Source organism: Hyperoodon ampullatus, assembly GCF_949752795.1.
Source record: "Hyperoodon ampullatus genome assembly, chromosome: 10".
In the NCBI taxonomy this organism is placed as follows: Eukaryota; Metazoa; Chordata; class Mammalia; order Artiodactyla; family Ziphiidae; genus Hyperoodon; species Hyperoodon ampullatus.
The window spans coordinates 68,064,894-68,088,644 of NC_136923.1; the positions used below are offsets into that span (position 1 = coordinate 68,064,894).

Consider the following 23,751-nt stretch of genomic DNA (forward strand, 5'->3'; position numbering starts at 1 on the left):
CTTATGAAGATCAGAGCTTTCTTAGGGTTCTGGATTATTGTGTAACTGTCCATTAATTTCTAGGTACCTGGTGACCCATCTCATGGGGGCAGATCTGAACAACATTGTGAAATGTCAGAAGCTTACGGATGACCATGTTCAGTTCCTTATCTACCAGATTCTCCGAGGTCTCAAGGTACAGACAATATTAGTAATAATTTTGAGGAATGAATTCTCTCTCTCCCTCTCTCCCTTCTATTTAGGGCTTAAGGGAAAACAAACAAAACTTTTCTTATGGAAAATTTCAAATACAGAAATCACAAGTACAATCATAGTATAATGAACCCCTGTGTTTACTCAGCAACCACAATTACCAACATATGGTTAATCTTGTTTCTTTTGTATTCCCCCAAACCCTGGATTATTTTAAGGCAAGTCTAGACATCATATCACTCCACCCATCAATACTTCTGTAGGCATGTCTGAGAGTTAAAGACTCCTCATTATTACATCTAAACAATAATAATAATTTCTTGATGTAATCTAATATCTGGTCAGTGTCATGTTGAAACTTTGAAAACATCCTCAAGAAGACTAATTTATTTGTGGCAGGGGCAGTTTTTAAATTAAGCCACCTTTAATATTTAGCATCTTTGAGTCCTTATTGTGCTCCAGAGCACCTACCAGGAAACAGGTTGAAAGCTCTATTTCACTCATACTCCAGCTCTGTGAACAGGGTTGATGGTGTGGAAATCATAGTTATGATAAATGTACAGACTACTGATAATTGCTTGTTCTGATTTCTAATCCTGCTGTTAATTCTAGCATTTCTTATTGACTCATAAAAATATACTTCAAATATGTCATATGACAGTAGGAGGCTGGACATAACTAACTGATTTTTTGCTTTTTCACAGTATATACATTCAGCCGACATAATTCACAGGGTAGGTGTTGTCTTTTGATTAAATTATTGTGGTGCTGGTGGGTGGGGAGACTGGCAAGATCCTAATCTAAGCTTATTTTAGCCATTGAAATATTGAGTGATTGCAACTTTGCTCTAGGTTTAACTAAAGATCGAAGATGTATAGTTTTTACCTATTTAAGGCTAATGAGGACTAGATAGTGACTATAGAATGGAGATTGTTTATAGCTAGATGAAGTCTTTTTTTAAAAATTTATTTGTTTATTTTTGGCTGCATTGGGTCTTCGTTGCTGCACGGGCTTTCTCTAGTTGTGGTGAGCGGGGGCTACTCTTTGTTGTGGTGCACGGGCTTCTCATTGTGGAGCACAGGCTCTAGGCGTGTGGGCTTCAGTAGTTGTGGCATGTGGGCTCAGTAGTTGTGGCTCGCCGGCTCTAGAGTGCAGGCTCAGTAGTTGTGGCGCACGGGCTTAGTTGCTCCGCGGCATGTGGGATCTTCCTGGACTAGGGCTCGAACCCAGGTCCCCTGCATTGGCAGGCGGATTCTTAACCACTGCGCCACCAGGGAAGCCCTAGATGAAGTCTTTTTTTTTTTTTTTTTTTTTTTTTTTTTTTGTGGTACGCGGGCCTCTCACCGTTGCGGCCTCTCCCCTTGCGGAGCACAGGCTCCGGACGCGCAGGCTCAGTGGCCATGGCTCACGGGCCTAGCCGCTCTGCGGCATGTGGGATCTTCCCAGACCGGGGCACGAACCCGTGTCCCCTGCATCGGCAGGCGGACTCTCAACCACTGCGCCACCAGGGAAACCCAGATGAAGTCTTTTATGTTTAGCTCTTCATCATTACCTTTAGGAAGAGAATTTACCATGTGTCATAAAGTTGATCCTGTTCTCTCTTACTTGCTTCCTAGGACCTAAAACCTAGTAATCTAGCTGTGAATGAAGACTGTGAGCTGAAGGTAGGATGAAGTGACAGTGGTAATTGTTTCACCTTGTAACTATATGTTTAACTAACCAGGCAAATTTATATAGGGGATGTGTTTATAAAGCCATGACTTTTAATCTGAAAATTCTTATTGTCTTTAGGAATATCATTAGACTTTGAAATTTAAACCAGAGATTTAGTAAGCTTTAGTTTAAGTGATATTGAAGGTAGCGTCAGGTGTCTTTTTTTCATTCTAAAATAAAGTTAAATTGAAATATAATATATTAGTTATAATAAAGGAGAATTATAGTGTGAATATCAAGTAAGCAGTCCTCTTGAAGAGTAACTATTAGATTTTATGGGTTTCTAAGAGAAAAAAATGGCAGAAACACACTTATTCAAAATAATTCAAATAAGAGATAAATAATCTATAAGGAGTAAGCAACTCTGGAATTTTTTGTTTCATTTCTTTTTTTACTCAATTTTTTGGAAACATAATTTACAATAAAATCCAACACATTAAGTATATATTTGACAAACTTATATAGCTATGTAACCACCAACACAGTTATGATAAAGAACATGTCCATCACTCCAGAAAGTTCCCTTGTGCCCCCTTCCTAGCCAGTCCCCACACCTCTACCCCTAACCCTGGCTTCAGACAACAACTGATCTGCTTTCTGACACTATAGAGTAGATTTATCTTTTCTGGAGTTTCATACAAGTGGAATCATACAGTATTTTTCTATGTGTGTCTGACTTTTGCTTAGTATAATATTATTGAGATCCATCTGTATTGTGTGTATCAGTAGTTCATTCCTTTTTGTTGCTGAATAGATCCATTTTATGATTATACCACAATTTATTTATCCATCCACCTATTGATAGACATGTGCTTCAATTCCATTTCAGGGCTGTGTAAAGCTGCTATGAATATTCATGTGCAAGCCTTTCTGTGGCACATATATTTTCATTGCTCTTGGATAAATGCCTAGCAGTGGCATTTTTGTTTTGCTTTTTGTAATTTCATTTTTTTTAAGTTCTTGCTGTGTTCCCCATGCATTCTAAGCATGGACCAGGAAATATGTTTATGAAAGTGCTATATTCTCACTTTTTATAAGGCACTGGAGTTTTTTCCCTCCTGCTTTACAAGCCTTAGGAGTTTGTTCCAGTGCCTGATTTCTCTTCTCTCCCTTAGATCTTGGATTTTGGACTGGCTCGACATACAGATGATGAAATGACAGGCTATGTAGCCACTAGGTGGTACAGGGCTCCTGAGATCATGCTAAACTGGATGCATTACAACCAGACAGGTACTACTTGCACTTGTATTTAGGACCTTATTAATACTATGTTGTGTGTATTTGGGGTTCTCAGAAGTGGAGATGGCAGGAGTAGGAAGAAGCATTTTTTTTCTTCCGTCAGTGATCATTTTAAGTCCACGAATAGAAAAATATTTCAGTTGCTCAGATAGAGAAAGTGGGGTTTTTCAAACTTTGTGATTTAGCAGTTGGCTTTTTATTTTTTTATTTTTTTATTTTTTGCGGTACGCAGGCCTCTCACTGTTGTGGCCTCTCCCATTGTGGAGCACGGGCTCCGGACACGCAGGCTCAGTGGCCGTGGCTCATGGGCCCAGCCGCTCCGCGGCATGTGGGATCTTCCCGGACCGGGGCACGAACCCGTGTTCCCTGAATCAGCAGGCGGACTCTCAACCACTGCGCCACCAGGGAAGCCCTGGCTTTTTACTTATTTAATTTTCAGCATATTCTCTGAGTACTTCTGCCTGAAGACATTGGGTTTATAATATTAACCTCTCAATATTACTTGGGAGAATCCATCATTTCTACGAGTAAGAAACCTTTGCCCCTTTGTGAACAGCTTATTTCTCTTGCCATAACTATGTTTTGACTTAGCCCACCCATGAAGCCCTTTAATGTGGTAAAGGTCTTAGCTTATTTATTTCTATAAAAATGAGTATGATTGTTGAACCTCGGATGTCTTAAATATTGAGTATTTCGCCCCTTAACTATAGTTCCATTTGTAGCCAAGTATGATAATAGTGACATTGTATTACTTTTATTTCTCTTTAATTTTGCCAGTTGATATTTGGTCAGTGGGATGCATAATGGCTGAGCTGTTGACTGGAAGAACATTGTTTCCTGGTACAGACCGTATCCTTTAAAAAGTTTTGTGTTCTTGTTTCTTGTCTGTATTTTGGTGTCCATGGTAGTATATTACTTTTACCTATCTCTAGGAAGGGCCTTCAGTTACTTGCTTTTATAGTCCAGATATGCATTGTGAGATCTGCCCTCTTGCTGAGTATCTTGCCTTGCCAAGAAAGAGGCTTCACTTTATTTTGAGAGTTGCAAAAATTCCTCATAATCTGGAAAGCCCTTTAAATCTTTCATATGTCATCTTTTTTTTGCAGCAAGTTCCTTATTAATCTTCCCATAGCCCTTCTGCAACCTGAGCGTATTGGTGAGAAGTTCTAGATCTCAATGACTGGTTTAGTCTTCGTTGCACCAGTGCTCAATGAACACAAGATAACCATTTATAAATCGGAGATATCTTGCTTGTATGTTTGATTTACATATTAAAAAGGCTGTATTTGGTCCTTGTAATGATACACCTGCTGACTCGTTTTGTTTGTTGTCTAACAACAAATAATAAAAGCAAGGAGATAAGGTCACCCTGTCGTGTGCCTCTTTTTCCCCTCAGCATGACTTTATTTTTATCCCAGATTGTAGCCAAACCTTAATTTACTTCCAGAGTTATTGTCTAGTTTATGGTTTATCATGGACTCTTTATTTTAGCCCCTTTCCTGTCTGCTGCATGCCCATTTCACAGTTTAGTAATAATATCATCAAAATGTGATTTGTTGTAACTCCCATCAGTTCCACTGGTGGAAGATGTTTAGGCAAGAAAGAATTTTGAAATATATGTCCAGAATTAGGTTTGTAGATTTTTGTAAAATTCATTTGACTAGCCCTCCGTGGGTTTGGTTGAGCTTTTAGAGATGCTGCAATTGCCTGTGTTCTATCATAGTTAGAGACCTAAAAGCTGTTTTAGCACCTCACCTAAGCAAACTCATTGAGTTTGTAAACCAGATTGTCAGTTCACTGGCTTACATTTGGGATAATACTTCTATGGTGACTGTGATGTTCATGTTATCGATCCACATATTCTATCTTCTGCTAGAGTGTACTTTCCTAATGAACTGAAAAACCTCTTCCCTCAGCCATTTATTTCCCTCTGAATATTACTGGATTGATACAGAGTATAGTCTCCTTATATAGCTCACCTTATTCCTCCTCATCCCCAGATTCTAATTTTAATACCTAGTGTTTCTCCTTTGTCCTTTGCTTCATTTACCTTATACTTGTTTCTTAGAAATTTGATATATGCATTATAGTCCAAGCTAAGAGAATTAGGGAAAATTTGTAATTTTCCTTTTCCTCAGGTACATACCTTAGAGTCCCATTCTTTAGTCTGTCCTCCCAAGCACACTGCTCTGATGCTCTCCTCTGTTCCCCCTCTTCTTCCTCTTCTTTGTATCTGTATCTCCATCTACAGTCAGTCGTGGACACTCATACCTACATAGACACAGAAAGTGGTAGAGAGAGACAGACAGTAGAGCATACTGGTTAAGAGCACATGCTCTGGAATCAGACTTACAGGGTTGAGATCTTACTTAGCTCTTATTTACTCCCAGCTCTGTGACTTTGAGCAAGTTGTCTAACCTCTGTCTCTCAGTTTCCTTAACTATAAAATACTGATAATAGTACATACCTCATAAGGTGGTTGTGAGAGTTCAGTGAGATGAAATCTGGAACGTACTTAGAACAGAGCCTGCCAACAGATGTTAGCCATCATCTTCATCAGTGATCTTTGATAAGCAGTTTCTCCCTTCATCTTCCCACTTTATTGTCTACTTGTGAATCATTTAAAGGCTAGTTTTTTGTTTTATTTAAATTCTGTAACAGGTAGTAAAGGATGGATCCCCTTGGCAGGCTACTGGTAGAAAGGTTTCAAAGCAGTTGTGTGTGTCCTATGGTCCTATCTGAAGGACAGCTGCCTACTGATGGCTTGACCCTTTTAAAATGCTAACTTTCAGCCTCTAAGAAGTCTTCTCTTTTTTTAAAAAAATAAAATTTATTTATTTATTTATTTTTGGCTGCATTGGGTCTTCGTTGCTGCGGGCGGGCTTTCTGTAGTTGTGGTGAGTGGGGGGGCTACTCTTCGTTGCAGTGAGAGGGCTTCTCATTGCAGTGGCTTCTCTTGTTGCAGAGCATGGGCTCTAGGCATGTGGGCTTCAGTAGTTGTGGCTCATGGGCTCGAGCGCAGGCCCTGTAGTTGTGGCGTACAGGCTTAGTTGCTCCGCAGCATGTGGGATCTTCCCGGACAAGGGCTCAAACCCGTGTCCGCTGCACTGGTAGGCGGATTCTTAACCACTGCACCACCAGGGAAGCCCTAGAAGTCTTCCCTTTTATGCATACTTCTCTTCCTTCTATGAACTTTAGGTAGAAAACCTAGCATTTAAACTTTTTACTAGGAGATTCTCTTTTTAATATATGAGAATTCATTTCAAAATTCTTATTTTAGTAATACACTGTTTCTTTCCTACTTGGCTCCTTCAGACAGATGTTCTCCTGGATCGGAACATTCAGATTCAGAGGACTGTATTTGTAATATACATAACTCCCTTCTTGTCAGTTGCCATCTATGTGGATATAGCTTTGGTTGCCTGACAAAGGGAGAGGAGAGTGTTTTCTATTACTTTTTCAAATTCCCAGTTGATTCTAGTGTGCAGCCAGTGTTGAGTACAACTAGAGTTTACCCCGGTTGGATTTTAGTTTTAATTTTTCAGGCTAACCCTGAAAAAGTTACTTAGTTAGCAGTTTTTCCTCATTTTTTTTTAAGGTACCAATGAGATCAGAAAAATTAAGAATCTAGAATTATCCACTTGGGGACCTAGAAAGATGTTAGAAAACATCTAGTTGAATCCTCTGTTTTTATAGATAAGGAAACTAAGAACCCAGAAAAGATAGATACAAACCTCTGATCTGACTCAGGTATTAGTGTCTTTCCAATATTCTACTTGTTTGCCTGTTCTCCTAATTTCTGAAACTAATTTTCTTAAAACCTTTGCAGAATGTGCTGGCCCCACACACTCTTCTGTTGCCCAGAAAAGCATGCAGCTACTGCTTATTTATGATTTTAAGATGCAGCTGAATGCTGAGGCAACCTCTAGACTATGCTCTTTATTTGAGTGCACAGTTTTCTCCCTATTTTCCTCAATTATTTATCTTGCATTTGGAACTGACGGTTTTAGCTTCTAGTTAAGAACTATCTAATAGAACTTTCTGTAGGCTTACAAATGGTTTATGTATGTACTGTCCAATATGGCTGTTGGTAGCTACCAGCCGCATGTGGATATTGAGTACTTAAAATGTGGCCAGTGAAACTTAGAAACTGAATTAAAAATATTTTTGTGGTTAAGCATATAAACATAAAATTTGCCATTTTAACTTTTTTTTATTGTGGTAAAATAAACATAACATGAAATTTACCATTTTAACCCTTTTAAAGTATACAGTCCAGTGGCACTAATTATATTCATAAAATTGTGCACCCACCACCACTATGTTCAAAACATTTTCATCACTCCAACAGAAATTGTACGGATTAAACAAAAACTCCCCATTCTTCCCTCCCACAGCCTGTGGTTACCTCTCTTCTACTTTCTGTCTCTATGAATTTGCTTATTCTAAATATTTAATATTAAGTGGAACCACACAATATTTGTCCTTTTTTGTCTGAATTATTTCACTTAGCTTGTTTTCAAGGTTCATCCATATTGTAGCATGGATCATAACTTCATTCCTTTTTATGGCTGAATACTATTCCATTGTAGAGCTATACCATATTTTATTTATCCATTCATCTGTTCATAGACACTTGGGTTGTTTCCACCTTTTGGCTATTGTGAATAGTGCTTCAGTGAACACTGACATACAAGTATCTCTTTGAGTCCTTGCTTTCACTTCTGTTGGATATATATCTAGGAGTGGAATTGTTGAGTCATATGGTAATTCTGTATTTAACTTTTTGAGGAGCAGTCATTGTTTCCCAAGCAGTTTCACCATTTTACATGCCCACCAGTGATGTATGAGCAATTTCTCCACATCTTCACCAACATTTCTTCCTTCCTTTCCCCTTCCCTCCCTCCCTTCCATCCTTCCTTCCTCCCTTCCTCCCATCCTTCTTCTTTTTTAAATTATAGCCATCCTAGTGGGTATGAAGTGGTATCTTTTTGTGGTTTTGATTTGCATTTCGTTAATGACTAATAATGTTGAGTATCTCCCTGTGTTTACTGGCCGTTTGTATGTCTTCTTTGTAGAAATATCTGTTTGAGACCTTTACCCATCTTTTAATTGGGTTGTCTTTTTGTTGTTGAGTTTTAGGAGTTCTTTATATATTTTAGATATTGAGCCTTCACCATATATATGATTTGCAGATATTTTCTCCCATCTGTGGGCTGTCTGTTCACTTTTTTGATAATGTCCTTTGATTTACAAAAGTTTTAATTTTGATGAAGTTCCAACTTATCTATTTTTTTTCTTTTGTTGTTCATGCTTTTAGTGTCATTTCTAAGAATGTATTACCAAATTCAAGATTATGAAGATTTACTGTATTTTCTACTAAGAGTTTTATGGGTGTACCTCTTATACTTAGGTCTTTGATCCATTTTGAGTTAATTTTTGTATACGATGTGAGGTAGGGGTCCAACTTTATACTTTTGCATGTGGAAATTCAGTTGTCCTAGTACCATTTATTGAAGAGACTATCCTCTCCCACTGAATGGGTTTGGCATTTCTGTCAAAGATCATTTCTATTCCATTGGTCTATATGTCTGTCCTTATAGCAGTACCACACTGTTTTGATTACTCTAGCTTTATAGTAAGTTTTGAAATCAAGAAGTGTTAAGTCCTTCAACTTTGCTCTCATTTTCAAGATTTTTTTTTTCTCTTTGGGCTCCCTTATAATTCCGTATGAAATTGAGGATTGGCTTTTCCATTTCTGCAAAGAAGGCTGTTGAAGTTTTGCTCGCGATTGTGTTGTATTTTTAGATCACTTTGGGTAATAATTGACATCTTAACAATATTAAGTCTTCCTATTCATGAATATGAGATGTCGTTCCACTTATTTAGGTCTCCTTTCATTTCTTTCAGCAATGTTTTATAATTTTCAGTGGACAAGTTTTTCACTTTCTTGGTTAAAGTTATTCTTAGGTATTTTCCTAGCATCTTTAAGATGGTTTTTTTTTTTTTTTTTTTTGCTTGGTAGGTACCCTCCACAGCCCATAGCAAACCTATTTCTTTCTTTCTTCTTTTTTTTTTTTTAATAAAGGTGTCACATTTATTTATTATCTTTGGCTGTGTTGGGTCTTCGTTTCTGTGTGAGGGCTTTCTCTAGTTGTGGCGAGTGGGGTCCACTCTTCATCGCAGTGTGCAGGCCTCTCACTGTTGTGGCCTCTCCCATTGCGGAGCACAGGCTCCAGATGCACAGGCTCAGCAGCTGTGGCTCACAGGTCCAGCCGCTCCGTGGCATGTGGGATCTTCCCAGACCAGGGCTCGAACCCGCGTCCCCTGCATTAGCAGGCAGACTCTCAACCACTGCGCCACCAGGGAAGCCCCTAAGATGGTATTTTAAATAGAATTACTTTCTGAATTTCCTTTTTGGTTTGTTCATTGTTGGTGTGTAGAAACACAACTGGTTTTTGTTTGTTGATCTTGTAGCCTGCAACTTTGCATAGCTGAAAGCTGAGAGCTCTAGTAGCTTTCTTGTGGATTCTTTGGTATTTTCTATATGTAGGATCATGGCATCTGCAAATAGAGATAGTTTTACTTCTTCCTTTCCAATTTAGATGCTTTTATTTTTTTCTCGTTTCTAATTGCTCTGACTAGAACTTCCAGTATAATGTTGAATAGCAGTGGTGAAAGTGGGCAGCTTTCTCTTGCTCTTATCTTTCAGCCTTGAGTATAATTTAGCTCTGCATTTTTCATAAATACTCTTTATCATGGCAAGGAGTTCTCTTCTGAATAGTTTTGTAGTTTCATAAAACTCATAGTTTTATGAGTGTATTTATCTGAATTTTAAATTTTCTTTAGATTACATTTAAATTTAATCACATGTGATTATTGGTATTGTATTGGACTATGCAGTTTTAGATCTTGACAAATCATCTTCCTATAATACCTTTTTCTCATTTTTTTTTGCGATTAGTCTTCTTGAGAGAATCTTTTGTTACTAGTTGTTAATAATCCCTGGAGTTCCCCTAAATATATAAGATATACTAATTTTTGTCTTAAAGCTAATTATGTTTTTAGGTTAGAAATTATTCTCATTTGTGACTTTGCAAAACCCTTCCAACTAGCTCAAAAATAGTACTCTTTTTTTTTAAAGAATGGAGCCCTTCCTCATAAGTCTAGTTGACTGGGTATATATATATATATCAAGTGGACACACCTGAGAGAACTGTATAATAGAAGAGAGTGGGGACACAGAATGTGTCTTCAGGTATTATTTCAAAAACCATTGGTTCTGAAAAGAGTAAGCCAATTAGAAAATATTACTACTAATGCTTGACAGTCTGCAGCCTAAGGAAGAGAGACAATGAGTTTCCTAGCCCTGTTGCACGTCAAATACTGTTTTCTTCCAGACATCTCAGCCTTGGCTTATTATTGTTTTCCTTTTCTAGGTAATCAAATGAATTTCATTCATGTGTAAAACTTTTCTTTCCTTCTTTCATTTTAATAGAAATGGTAACTAGACATTAACTAGACATTATCATTAACTTCGACATTAACTAGAAGATAATGAGGCCCCTGCCATCAGCTTGCTGCCCTACTTTTTATGAATTTTATTAGTGTTTACTGGCTCCTTAATTCTGCTTTATTTATTTCTTCTTTTGATTTTTTTCAAACATTTTATGAACTACTTCAGATATACAAAAAGACAAGGAATAATAAATGAACACCTATGTTTATATGACCCAGATTATGAGATAAAACATTGCCAGTAGAGTTAAAACTTCTGGTATACCCCTTCCTGTCACATCTACCCCTTTCTTTCAGACATTGGTTTCAAACATTCTCTCATTTTAAAATAACAGTTGTACTTCAGACACTAAAAGCAAGTGTCCTAATAAATGTTGAAGAAGAAAAATATTTTATTAGGTTATTTGCCTTTTCTTCTCTAACTTAAGAATATATTTCCCCATTTGAAAAGGCTAGAACTCTCAGGCTTGTCCACAAATCTAAAGTACCTTAAAATTTTTTCCTTGTATGTCAGTGAAAATGCCTATTTTGATGACCAAGAAGAGAAGGAAGTAAGCTAAGTCCCATTCTAGTCCACCTGTCTGTCACCAGGGTATTTCCACAGGTCTTTGTTCCAGCTTTGCCTCATATGGATTTTTTTTTTTTTTTTGAAGACTGTAGCTCATAAGCAGCAGTAGTCTCATGTAGGTTCTACAAATGGTCCTCTTATTCATTTTCAACTCTCCAGCCTGCAGAGGTTTCCTAGGAGTTGCCTAGAACACTTAGAAATGAATAGAATATCCCTCTTTTACTTTCCCTCTAAATACCCCATTACCCTTAAGTTTTTTTCCTTGCCTTTTTCATTCTGGTCACCTTTTACTTTTGTTACAGAGGACCTAGTCTAAAGAGTAACCTTAAGCCTAAGTTGTTTTAGGAAAAATAAGGAGATTTATGATTTAAATTTTGACATTGTGATTATTACAATTAAAACACATTTTTGACTAACAGTAAAAATATCTGCTATCTAGGGAAAAATGGGTTAAACCTGTTAAGAAGGATGGCTTGCTGTGGAAATAATTGTCATAATGTGGTAAATTTTGCTTTGCTCTGCTTATATAGCTACTTGAAGCTCCTTCTGGCCTTAACTGCCTGGACAAATTGTAGTGGCCTTACAGTAGCTGGTATTATTGGAAGACTGACCTGTATTTCAATGGATTTGCCAGCTCTTGGAGAACCTATGGTGATTTCCTATGAGGTTTGCATGCTTTGACTTCCTTCATGCAAGTGCTTTTAGCTACTAAGTAGATTTTTATTTTGCATTGTGTGTTTACTAATCTCCTAAGTATTGGCTGTCATGCTGTACCAGCTCTTTGTCCATACCCCTTACACACTCATCGCACTGTATTTGTATACTCTTTATGGTGTAAACACTTCAGATGGGGCGTTTGCATATGAAATGAAGCAACTTTTCTGGACTTCTTTTTTGTATATAGACTTTCTATTAGAGTATGGTCATTCTAGATTTCTCAGGGCAAGACAGAGGGGTGGAGCTGAGTTGGAAAGCATATTACAGGAAGTCTTTTCAAGTTAATATTTATTGAGCTACTCAGTGGGAAGTGCTGGAGGTAAGATGGTACCTGTCCTCCAAACCAGAATGATCGTACTCAGGAGAAAGTGAGTTATAGGAGTCACTTGAACAAATGTCTGCTCTCTGCTTATAAAACAAGGTGCAGTGATAAGAATACTATAATAGAGGTATAAATAAGTTACTGAGAAGAAGCAGAAATTAATTCAAACTCAGGATATCCAGGAAGACTTCATGGCAGAGTTCTTGTTTGAGCAGGACTTTGAAGAGTAAATAGGGAAAGAAAAGGTTTGGTAGGGGAGGGGAGGTTGGAGGGTATTCCTCTCTATGACTTGGAGAAATAAGAAGTTGGAAGCTTAAAAGTGCCTGGAATATTTGATGTGAGTTGAAGCATTGAGTGCATTAAGGAATAATAGTTTGAGGGAGAGTCAGAAAAGAGTCTTGATGCCAAATCAGGGAAGGCTGTGAATTTGAGGCTGAGGAATTGGGGCTTTATTCTTCAGGCCTGAGGTTGTTTCATACTGGCTGAGGCAGAAGAACAACATGGGGTCCCCCAAGTCATTGTTGTCATAACCACTGTGACCAGTGGAAGTGGCATACTTTTCAGGTATGTTGGGGTGAAGTTAAGACACTTGAGAAACTGCCCAGAGTCTTCCTCAGAGGGAGTATAAAACTTGATTCTCATTTTCAGTAGTCAGAAGTCTTTTATATAAGAGTGTCAATCTCACTAGTATTATTTCTAGAGATCAATTTTGATGCAGTTTTTGTAAAACTACCTGTTTGAGAATTCAAGTAGTCCAGTTTTTTTTCTCATATGTGATATACTTTATCTTGTGCGATAGCTACCCTGTTAAATTTGTTCCTTAAGAATGTGAGGAAACTAAATTTTTGTAAACTGAATCATTTCAAATGAGCAAAGAGGATCCTATACTAAATTCTGTTGTAATACAGTTAATTTGATTATTTTAGAGCAAGATGGTATCTGTCCCCACTGCCTGCTCCATCCCCATTAATGTATGCTTTAAAATTGTTTTCTTGACAACACCTTGAATTAAGAAATCAGTATTGAAATTTTAGCCTCCAGAACACATTGATTTTTGCCATTTGCAGAGGACAAAATTTTCTACTATTCTTTTTTTAATTTTTATTTTATATTGGAGTATAGTTGATTTACAGTTATTCTCTACTATTCTTTTTTTTTTTTTTTTCTGGTACGCGGGCCTCTCACTGTTGTGGCCTCTCCCGTTGTGGACAGACTTCGGACGCGCAGGCTCAGCAGCCACGGCTCACAGGCCCAGCTGCTCCACAGCATGTGGGAATCCTCCCAGACCGGGGCACGAACCCACGTCCCCTGCATTGGCAGGCGGACTCTCAACCACTGCGCCACCAGGGAAGCCCTATTCTCTACTATTCTTAATTCAGAAGTAACTTCTTGAGGGGACGTGCTTTTAATTTATTTTGTATGGAACATAAATTGTTTGAGTCTACGATGGGGTTCTGCAAACCTTTTCTTAAAGGGCCACATAGTAAATATTTTAGGCTTTGGGAACCATATGGTTTCTGTTGTAACCACTCAATTCTGCTGTGCAAGTTGAAAGCAGCCACAGACAATACACAAACAATGAGCATGGCTGTGTTCCAATACAATTTTATTTTCAAAACAGACAGCAGATTGGGGTTTGCTGACTCCTGTCTAGAATTTTGTTGTGTTTAAGCCAGTTTCATATCTGGAGAAAAACAGAGAATGGGGCAGGATATTATTGCGTAACCAATTCCTGTAACTCAGGCAACTATGGCTTGCAGAGGCCATTATTTTTAAGTTACACTGTCCTGCCTTCATATGTATAATCATAAACAGAAATAGTTTCTTGCATTCTCTCTCCTCTCCATCCTGCCGTACCTTCTTAAATATTTTGAGTGCCCACAACGTAGCAGATGTTAGGCTAAGCACTGGGGATAAGTGGTGAACAGGCAGAGCAGCCCCTCTCCTCATAGATCAGTAGAGGTGACAGACAATAAGCAAACTAAGCAATTATAGATTGTGACGAGCACTGTGACGTTATCAAGCACTGTGCTGAGATGGAGAATAACAGGGAGGGCAGTGCTTCTTCCATAGAGTGTTGGGGGAAGCCTCTCTGAGGAGGTGAAGTTCAAGCTGACACCTGAAGTTGAGAAGGATCTAATCATGCAAAAAACCTGACAGGTTTTTTTTTGACAGGAATCAGAAGATAGTCACCCTCTCCTCCTTTTCCTTCTGAATGTCAATATAGACTTGGATAAGCTATTCAAATTTTCATAGAGAATATTGAAAGCTATTTTATAAGATTTTTTTTTCTCTCCTTTTAGCTTCTTAGGCAAGGCTAAAAGCAGTAAGAATAAATGGAAAGTTTCTGTCTTCTGGTCAATACATGTACATACGTAGTGAATATGCACAGAAGAGTTGGCTGCCACAATAAAGGTCTGGGCATTGTGGCCTATTATTTAGAGCTCTGGGGATGCGTGAGGTTTGTTAATGCATTTATAAAGTTGAAGCCTCATATGCTCTATGTTATTATGGCGCTCCAGAAGGCTGTGCAGATGCAGTGAGGTGGTGGGGCCCTCTGCTGGCTGTCTGTAGCTCACAGTTCTCTGCTTACCATAGTCAGTGTGGACAGAGAGGTTTTCTGGAGGACATCTCAAGTGGTTAGGCCCCGGGAGGTTCCCAGGCCCCTGTCGTATTACAGGCTCCTTACATCAAGCCTTAGGGGAATATTCGCAGGTAGACTTGTACATCCCTAGCTCCTATGCTCTCTGCTTCTTTCTTCTCTGTGGCCTTCTGCTGACTGGTGCTCTTTGCTTGACTGGCTACTGGTGCTTTGGTGGAAGGTAAGGAGGTAGGTGTGGGCTGAGCATATGGACTGAGTGATGCTTTTGTGTTTTCACATGCCGTCTTTGGCATCTTAAGGACCCAGCTATAGTCGCTTCACTTTACTGATAGGGGATGTTGACAGAAGCATAAAATGAATATAAGTTGGATATGTGTGTGGTCGCATTTTGAATCTTTGTACAGGAGGAGCATGTTCTACTTGAAGTGACCGTCCTGCAGAAGGCTTGACCTAGATGAATTCACCATTTTGGCTTGGTTTGGGGTTTTTAATTTTTGTTATTGGGGTATTTTGTTTGTTTTGTTTTGTTTGTTGTTTGTTTTTCATTTTTATTTTGTCCCAACATTTTCCTTTATAGTCCACCATTAGATATTGATCAGTTGAAGCTCATTTTAAGACTCGTTGGAACCCCAGGGGCTGAGCTTTTGAAGAAAATCTCCTCAGAGTCTGTGAGTTGTTGCTTTGATTGTAATAATCTGCCCTGTTGGGAGCCTCTGCCACTTCCCTTCTGTCAGTCTGTACTTTGACCCGGGTATGTTTGTAAGCACATATGCCCTTTGTGTGCTGACTTCCGAGATGAAGGGTGTGTGTGTGTGTGTGTGTGTGTCTGTCTGTCTGTCTGTCTGTGTGTACCTGCCTGCTCACATGCATGGGTGTGTTTTGTTTTCTCTCTGTCTGGGTATGTAATACTAGAGCATAGGAGCTTGTATTGGGCAGTAGTATGCCAGTAATGAGATCTGAGATTCTAATTCATTCCAAGAGATTAATGGAAAATTTGTTGTCTGCACTCTCCAGCCCTGACTTCATCTTTCTCAAAGTTTCACATATACTCAAGGGCTCCTTTCACTTTTTGGTTAGTGTTTATCCTCAGAGCATGAGCCTCACCATGTATTAGTCTAGCTTTATCACTAAAAGAATGAAATGTGCATTATCTGCACTCTCTTGCCCTTTTCCAGAAGTTACTTTCTTTTTATTATTTTAGAATAGACAACTCCCACATCTTGTGTAAGGTGTTATCCTCCACAGGGGTCCCTCTCTACCCAGTCTCCAGACCATCAGAGGTAACAGCCCCACTCCTGACACCTCAGATACACAGGAGTAGTGTTGTAAATCCTTCTCCCACAGCCTGCCTTTGTAATTACAAGTTTGAGTAACCTGAGAAAAAGCTTTGGAGCTAATGCCTTTCTGCTTCTAAGCAGGCATTTAGAGAGAAGCCATGGGAATATGACTCTGGCTTACTTTGGCTCTCATTTCCTGCTGTTGGTCATTTTTTTGGGCCAGAGGCGTGAGAGAAATCATGAAAGCCCAGTCTTTCTCCCCTTTCCCTTCTGTCTGCTGCCAGGCAGTTGGATAAAAGGGAAAAAGAGCTGTGGAGCCAAGTTCCAGTTGTGCCTTTCTGGATTCTCCTCCCAGCGTTTCTGACTGGAGGGGTCCCTTTGCCCAATTGGAAAGACTGCTGGGTAGCCAGAGGCAGGCTTTTAATTTGTTTTCATTTGAGATGAGGAAGCAAAAGCACAGAAAGACTGTGACTTGCCCAAGTCACGCACTGAGTCACTTGACAGAGCTGAGCATACATCCCAGATGTTCTGATAATGTGTTCTAAACTTTAATCTCACGATTGCACACTGTTTTGGCATTGTCAGAGTTATCAACCACAGTGTCAGCCTGAAGGAGTGTTTTCTTTTGCTTTATGAAATGCAGAAAGCTGGGTTGGAGTGAATCAAAGAAGATATGGGATGATGTTTAGAGAAGATGGTGCTTTTTTGTCTTAAATGCATTTGCTTAGAAAGATTGGCTAATAGAGAGGACATGGGGCAAGGGAGTGGGGTTGGGGAGGAACTCTGTTTATTAATGAATAGTGCTCATGAGACTGAGATAGCAAATGCATTCCCTGTCTGGGGGTGGCCACTAGCAGCTCCTTCTCAGTCTTCTCGCCCACCCTCAGCCATCTGCCCTATAGGTATGTGCTGTTAGTCACAAGAATTTCTAAAAGAAAAAGTGTGGGTAAAATGATCGTGTTTGTCATTAATCCATCTTTTTTTTTTAAAGAAAGAAACAACACTAAGTGCCTGACCTAATAATGAAATGTCTTTATTTTATGTAATATAGGGCACATCAAACATTTCAACAGCTCTAGTATAGAGTTGGGCATAATAAAATTGAGTATCAGAATACAGAGCTTAAGTAATATTGTATTGAGTATAGAAATAAGAAAATGTTTTTTTTTTCTCCTGCATAGTTACGGCTAATGCATAAAAGTAATTTAAACACTGAAAAGGGTAGACAAGATTAATTTGACGTTAGTGATACTGCTCAAGTACTAGTTTATCTTAGAAGCACATGATTCGTGGAACACATGATGCATAAATAACAAAGCCAGGTGAATAAAATGGTTTAAAGCTTTTCAAAGTGAATTTTAAAAATTCATTAGTGGAGGAATGTAGTAAACAGAGAAAGCCAATGGCTATTTTCGTTACTCCTGAAAAGTAGTGAAGAAGTGATGCCATTATTTATTGATTGATGGAATTCAGTCAATAAATAATAGGACATTCTGAGTAAGAGAGTGCAGTAATAGATGGGCTGACTGAGAACAAGTTAGCACGTGCCATGAGAAGGGGGATAAATGGGTCACGATGGATGTAAAGAGAGAGAATTTTTTTTGTTGGTGACCCAATACCTATACTAATCAGTGAAAGGACAAAAAAAATCATATTAAGAAAGCAAAAGCCCTTTCACTGACTCACTCTCACATTTTTCTCTGGAAATATTTTCTTCCTAACTTCCTGACAAAAAGGGGATATAATAACCTATTTGAGTAACGGAGACCAAAAAAAAAAAAAAAAAAACAGAAAATGTGCAGGCCAAGTTATTGTTCACAAGAAAGAAGAGAAAGGTGACAGGATTTTAACATTTAAAAGCCAGCTGGTATTCCTATTTCTGGTTTACTTATTGACCTCCTTTTGTTCTTTCTCTTGGCATGCAAAGTAGTTTGTTATGTAATTTATGTAGAGGTAAATCTAAACTTTATTGAGAATGTTAAAAGAACTTCATACCACCTTTTGAATTTGCTGGCTTCTGTCTTTGGGCCAGGGAGCATGAACGGCAGGGTGGAGCTCATGGCCCCAGCTCTTTCCTAATAGCCAGCCTTGAACATGTGTTTATAGTCATCTGAACACTAGGGAATCTGAGTTCAGAGGATGAGCTAAAGTGGAAAAATCATTGAGGGAAGCCACAAAGAAGTGAAATTACTTGATTCAGGTACTTATTGGAAATGATGCTACAACAGAAGGAGAGAATTAATAGAATTAATAGAAATTAATAGAAAAGGCTTTTATTGAATTGTGTTGAGGATTTTAAAAATCCCATCCCTCTACTTTAATAAGCAACACATGATAAACTCACAATTCTTGTAGTGTTTGTGTTAAAATTGATGGGACAGCTAGGTGAGAGAAGTTTAGAGTACAACCTACCTACGTGCGCATACATTTGGAAGGCCTCATAGTGCTGCTTTTGTCAGATACTTGCAGAGTGTTTTGCCAACTTCCTCCAGGATGTTTGTTAAGCAAAAGTCAGTCTGTTCACCTGTTAAAGAGACTTGTGGGAGAAATCATTGTGGCACGCTGTAATACTGTCAGCAGCTTGTGACTTCTGTTTTGTCTCTGTCGTTAGCTTCTAACTTTCCCCCCATCTCCCTGTCACTTACCATTGTGTGTTTGTGGCATGTATTTTAAATGTATCACTAACTACTGTCTTTGAAACTTGGCACTGCTTATCAACCCACATACCACCTTGGTCTTACCTTAGGAGGGGTGGTATTTTGGAGAATCACCTGAACCTGTGCCACAAAAATTTAACCTCTACCTTAAATGGATATATTGGACATTTTATTATATCCAAAGTTGAGTCACAATTTTCTGAATCCCCTCCATTTACCCCACAAGCAAACATGTTTTGGCCATCAGTACTTGAAAACAGTTCTCTGGCTGGCATCCTGGATCCAAGGGGCAGTCTCTTTCCAGGGAGCCTAAATATTTAATGTTAAAGATGATGCTAAAACCAAAAGAAAGTTTTTGTTCTCCACATGGCCAGTCACTGGCCACATGCCTACTAACTCTCATGCCATTCACAGAAGCATGATTTCACATGCAGCCTTGGGCTCTGGCCTCGGGTGGGTGGGATGGGTGGAAGTAGGCTATTTGTTTGTTTGGGGGTGGCTTTTTGGCCTTTTTTAAAACTTGAGTTGAAAGTTATTTTTCGCATTGTATGCTTAACAATGCCCTTGACTAGGCATCTAAGATATTAACCAGCTTCAGCAGATTATGCGTCTGACGGGGACTCCCCCTGCTTATCTCATTAACAGGATGCCAAGCCATGAGGTGAGAACAAATAGACTGTGCAGGGATATCTAATTCAGAGGGCCGCATTCTCATTTTATTGCCACTGTATAACCAACACAGTTTTCAATGTCACTGAATGCTTGCATGTGCCTTGAGGGCTACTAAGGCAAAGACTGCCTGTGTGCTATTACAGAATGTTGACATTTGGGATAAAACGTCACCCAATCCTGTGAACTGAGAATATAATTTACAGGCTTGTACTTAGAAAATGATGTTACTTTTATATTTGAGTTTTATGAATTTAGTGCTCAAGAGGAAGTTCGTGTTTTCCTAGTATTCTATGCCTACAGTCAGGGTATGCTACCATCTAATGATTTTCAGCTGGAGGTGTATTAACTTAAGGCCATTAACATCCTTTCCTATTCATCCATTTTTTTAATGACCAAAAGAAGAGTCTTCATTTAAAAAGAAAAGACAAACAAACCTAAAAAATGTCTAATGCTAGCAAGTACTACATTTAAAAGAAGATATGCAAATAATATAAAATAAATTTGAACACTTAGATAGGGTTAGGTGCCTTTTTTACCAATGCTTAACTACTTAATCTAACTCTGGTTTTATCATCAGAGATGATTGGGGCACTTCTTTCTAAGGTGCCCTTAATCTTTTTGGGAATCAGGTTGGCAACACAGCTTTATTTATTATTATATACACAAAAGGTAGTCTTTTTATTTATCTTATAGGGAAGATTGTTCTCTGCATGAGACAGGTCTCTTAACTCTGTTTTCCCTTCATTCTTTTATCTACATGCTCAAGTAGGAAGGGATAACAGGCATGTCGATAATTCAATTCCTAGAGCTTTCTTTTCAAATCAGAAAGATTCTCAGCTGCTTTTCAAAGTGGGCCTCTCCTGCTTGCTCTGCATACAATGACTAAGAATGTGAAGTTATTAAGAGGTACAAACTACTATGTATGAAATTAGCTACAAGGATAGGTTATACAGCACAGGAAATATAGCCAATATTTTATAAATAACTCTAAATGGAATATAATCTATAAAAATTTGAATCACTGTTATATACCTGAAACTAATATAATATTGTATTATATGTATTAATATTATAGATATAATTTATATATATATATATAAATTTTAAAAAGGTGAAGTTGCCCTAGCAGCTAGAACTTTTTCTAACCTTGTATGTGTGTGTATATACATACATACATAACTATACATGCATATCTTTAAAGAAGTTTTACCTTAGCTACTCAGATGGACTGATAGTGGGATTTATTCTTTGAAACAGGGAAGGTCATAAACTTACTTTAATACCTAATATCTGAAACACACATTTATGAGTTACATTTGTGTTTATATGATTATTCTCAAGACCAGTGTTTGGTTTTGCCTTGATTAGAGCTGTCAGTCCTTGAAAGTATTTATTAGCACCTTAAGTTCCTTAGAATGAAGTCCAGAAATTGTCAAGCTTTCCTTTCTAAAGGCAACAGTGATAGCAGCTAGTGTTTATTTGAGCTCTCCCTCTGAACCAAGTACCACACTAAGGAGGTACTGCTTTGTTATCGCTAGTCCTCACTCCAGCCCTGTGAGGTAGGCACTGTTACTAACCCTGTTTTATAGATGAAGAACTGAAGACTTAAAGAGAATAAGTAATTCACCCAAAGTGGTAAAGTCAAGATTCAAACTCAGGCCTGTCCCACCCCAAGGATCAAACTTATAAAACCTATATTGGTATATAAATTTTTGTGTGTCAAAATTTTAGTCGGAAGCTCTCATGAGTTTTATCTTGCTTGAGTATCACAATAACCATATGGTATAGGCAAGCCAAATACTAATATCTAATAGTAATACTAATATTTTACAGATGAGGTAATTGACATGCTAGTTAAGACTTGCCCAAGAAGATGTATCTTATAGGTGAGGGGAAGGATTTCTGCCTAGGCTGTGTAACTTATTCACTATTCTTTATTACTCTTATTAAATTGGTTTAGTATTTTTAAAATGTGTTTGAACCTCTTAGAATAATATATATAACGCTTACGTTTACTTTCTTGTCACCATGAATATTTTGTTAGCAAGGCTTAATACTGATATCCTTCTCATATACTAAGAGTACCTACTGAGATCAGCACCATCAAAAGACGGTTGATCCTAGACTTTCTTTGGGAATACCAATCCCTATGCCAACTGCAGCTTTTTTAGGAAGGCTGTCTCAGAAAGGTCTGCTTCTTAGATAGCTTTTTAAACTTCTGATGCTGTGACCAGAATGCTAATGAAAGGGAACTTAATTGGTTCGCATTTTTGTTCACTTGAAATTTAACTGTGAGTGATAGCAGGAGTAAATAAAGGTGCTGGTCGTAAATCAGGAGGTTAGGGTGGCAGTAAGAGAGAAGTATTTAAAGAATGTCAGTGACATTCATAAACATTGAAGCTAGCAGACCCTGTCAGTTAACACTCGTTCTTTGACACGACCCAGACTCTGAGAGCAGCAACAATACTGAACAAAGCCATTTTGAAAACCCTCTGTTTTACAGGCAAGAAACTACATTCAGTCTTTGACCCAGATGCCAAAGATGAACTTTGCAAATGTATTTATTGGTGCCAATCCCTTGGGTAAGTTGACCATATCCTCATCTGATGGGTTCAATATCAATATATTCAATATTGGTTATGACATAAGTTAGGGATTTGAAGAAGAGTTTTTCCTTTTGACTAAATATCGTACCATTAATTAAATCTTGGAAGGAGGTAAATAATGCCATTTATTATCCGTGTTTGTATTGTCAGGTGTTTTTTTTTTCAGTCTCATGACATGCTTATATATTTATATGATCACAGAATTTGATGGGGGAAATAGGCTGGGACAGTGAGGAAAGGAGAGGAAGTAATGGGAACACTAGGAGAACAGACTGAGGGATACAGGAAGAAAGAGGAACAGAGAAAAGCTTGTGAGTCGTTCACCACTGCTGTTGGGGTTTTTTTTTTTAATAAATTTATTTATGTATTTATTTAATTTATTTTGGCTGCGTTGGCTCTTCGTTGTTGCACGCGGGCTTTCTCTAGTTGCAGCGAGCGGGGGCTGCTCTTCGTTGCAGAGTGCAGGCTTCTCATTGCGATGGCCTCTCTTGTTGTGGAGCATGAGCTCTAGGCCCGCGGGCTTCAGTAGTTGCGGCATGCAGCCTCAGTAGTTGTGGCGCGTGGGCTCAGTAGTTGTGGCGCACGGGCTTAGTTGCTCCGCGGCATGTGGGATCTTCCCGGACCAGGGCTCAAACCCGTGTCCCCTGCATTGGCAGGCGGATTCTTAACCACTGCACCACCAGGGAAGCCCACTGCTGTTGTTCTGCGGTGTGCCTCACTGAGGGAGAAAACAACCGAAGCACAGATGGTGGTTAGTAGACCCACCCAGGCGCTCCCTGCAGTGTGCCCTGCTCTACCTACAGGTCCCGTCATCCTCAGGTACTTTTCCCTCCCCCTCTTCTTGTTTTGCCCTTAGAGACTTAACCATTCTCTCTTTGCGAAGCTAATTTGCCACCCCAGACTTTAAGGAATGGCTCCATATTCCTTCCTGCCACCATCACTTCCAGGATCTTTGGCAAAGGGACATAACAGTGGCAGCTGCAGGATGCGTACTGCCTTGGCTAAAAAAAAGAGTTGCTTTGTTCCTTAAAACCGGGGGCTGATGTATACTTTTTTTGGTCCCCAAAAGTGTTATTGCCTGAGGCTCTAATTCCCTGACGCTAGGAGAAGACAGGGGACAGTGCTATTTAATGACAGACACAGAAAAATCAGACCAGGACCTCCCTATGACAGGAGGGGAGCAATGCTGTGATAATAGTACAATCAACCTTCTTACTTTTCTGAAGATTGTATCTTAGTAGTATGTTTTTTTGTTGTTGTTGTTTTTAAATTTTATTTATTTATTTTTGGCTGTGTTGGGTCTTCGTTGCTGCGTGCTTGCTTCCTCTAGTTGCGGCGAGCAGGGGCTACTCTTTGTTGTGGTGCGTGGGCTTCTCATTGTGGTGGCTTCTCTTGTTGCAGGGCACGGGCTGTAGGCACGCAGGCTTCAGTAGTTGCGGCGCACGGGCTCAGTAGTTGCAGCTCGCGGGCTCTAGAGCACAGGCTCAGTAGTTGTGGTGCATGGGCTTGGTTGCTCCCTGCGGCATGTGGGATCTTCCCAGGCCAGGGCTTGAACCCATGTCCCCTGCATTGGCAGGCGGATTCTTCTTAACCACTGCGCCACCAGGGAAGTCCCTTAGTAGTATGTTTTTAAATCTCAGTTTTGGTCATCCCTCTGCTTAAGGGTCC

The 23,751-nt window shown here is 39.0% G+C and overlaps 1 protein-coding gene across 2 annotated transcripts in view; it reads left to right on the forward strand.

Moving 5' to 3' along the window:
• The window catches only part of MAPK14 (mitogen-activated protein kinase 14), a gene marked incomplete at both ends in the record, with an annotated part of 68,932 nt that overhangs the window by 40,972 nt on the left and 4,209 nt on the right, over positions 1-23,751 (forward strand). Inside the window, 7 exons of one of the 2 annotated variants that reach the window (XM_079712497.1) lie at positions 64-175; positions 897-926; positions 1,809-1,856; positions 3,021-3,135; positions 3,922-3,993; positions 15,460-15,539; positions 21,981-22,059. In XM_079712497.1, the coding sequence (XP_079568623.1) occupies positions 64-175; positions 897-926; positions 1,809-1,856; positions 3,021-3,135; positions 3,922-3,993; positions 15,460-15,539; positions 21,981-22,059 (536 nt within the window). Of the gene's footprint in view, positions 1-63; positions 176-896; positions 927-1,808; positions 1,857-3,020; positions 3,136-3,921; positions 3,994-15,459; positions 15,540-19,386; positions 19,467-21,980; positions 22,060-23,751 lie in introns of both variants that reach the window. The other variant, XM_079712498.1, reaches the window with a different exon arrangement.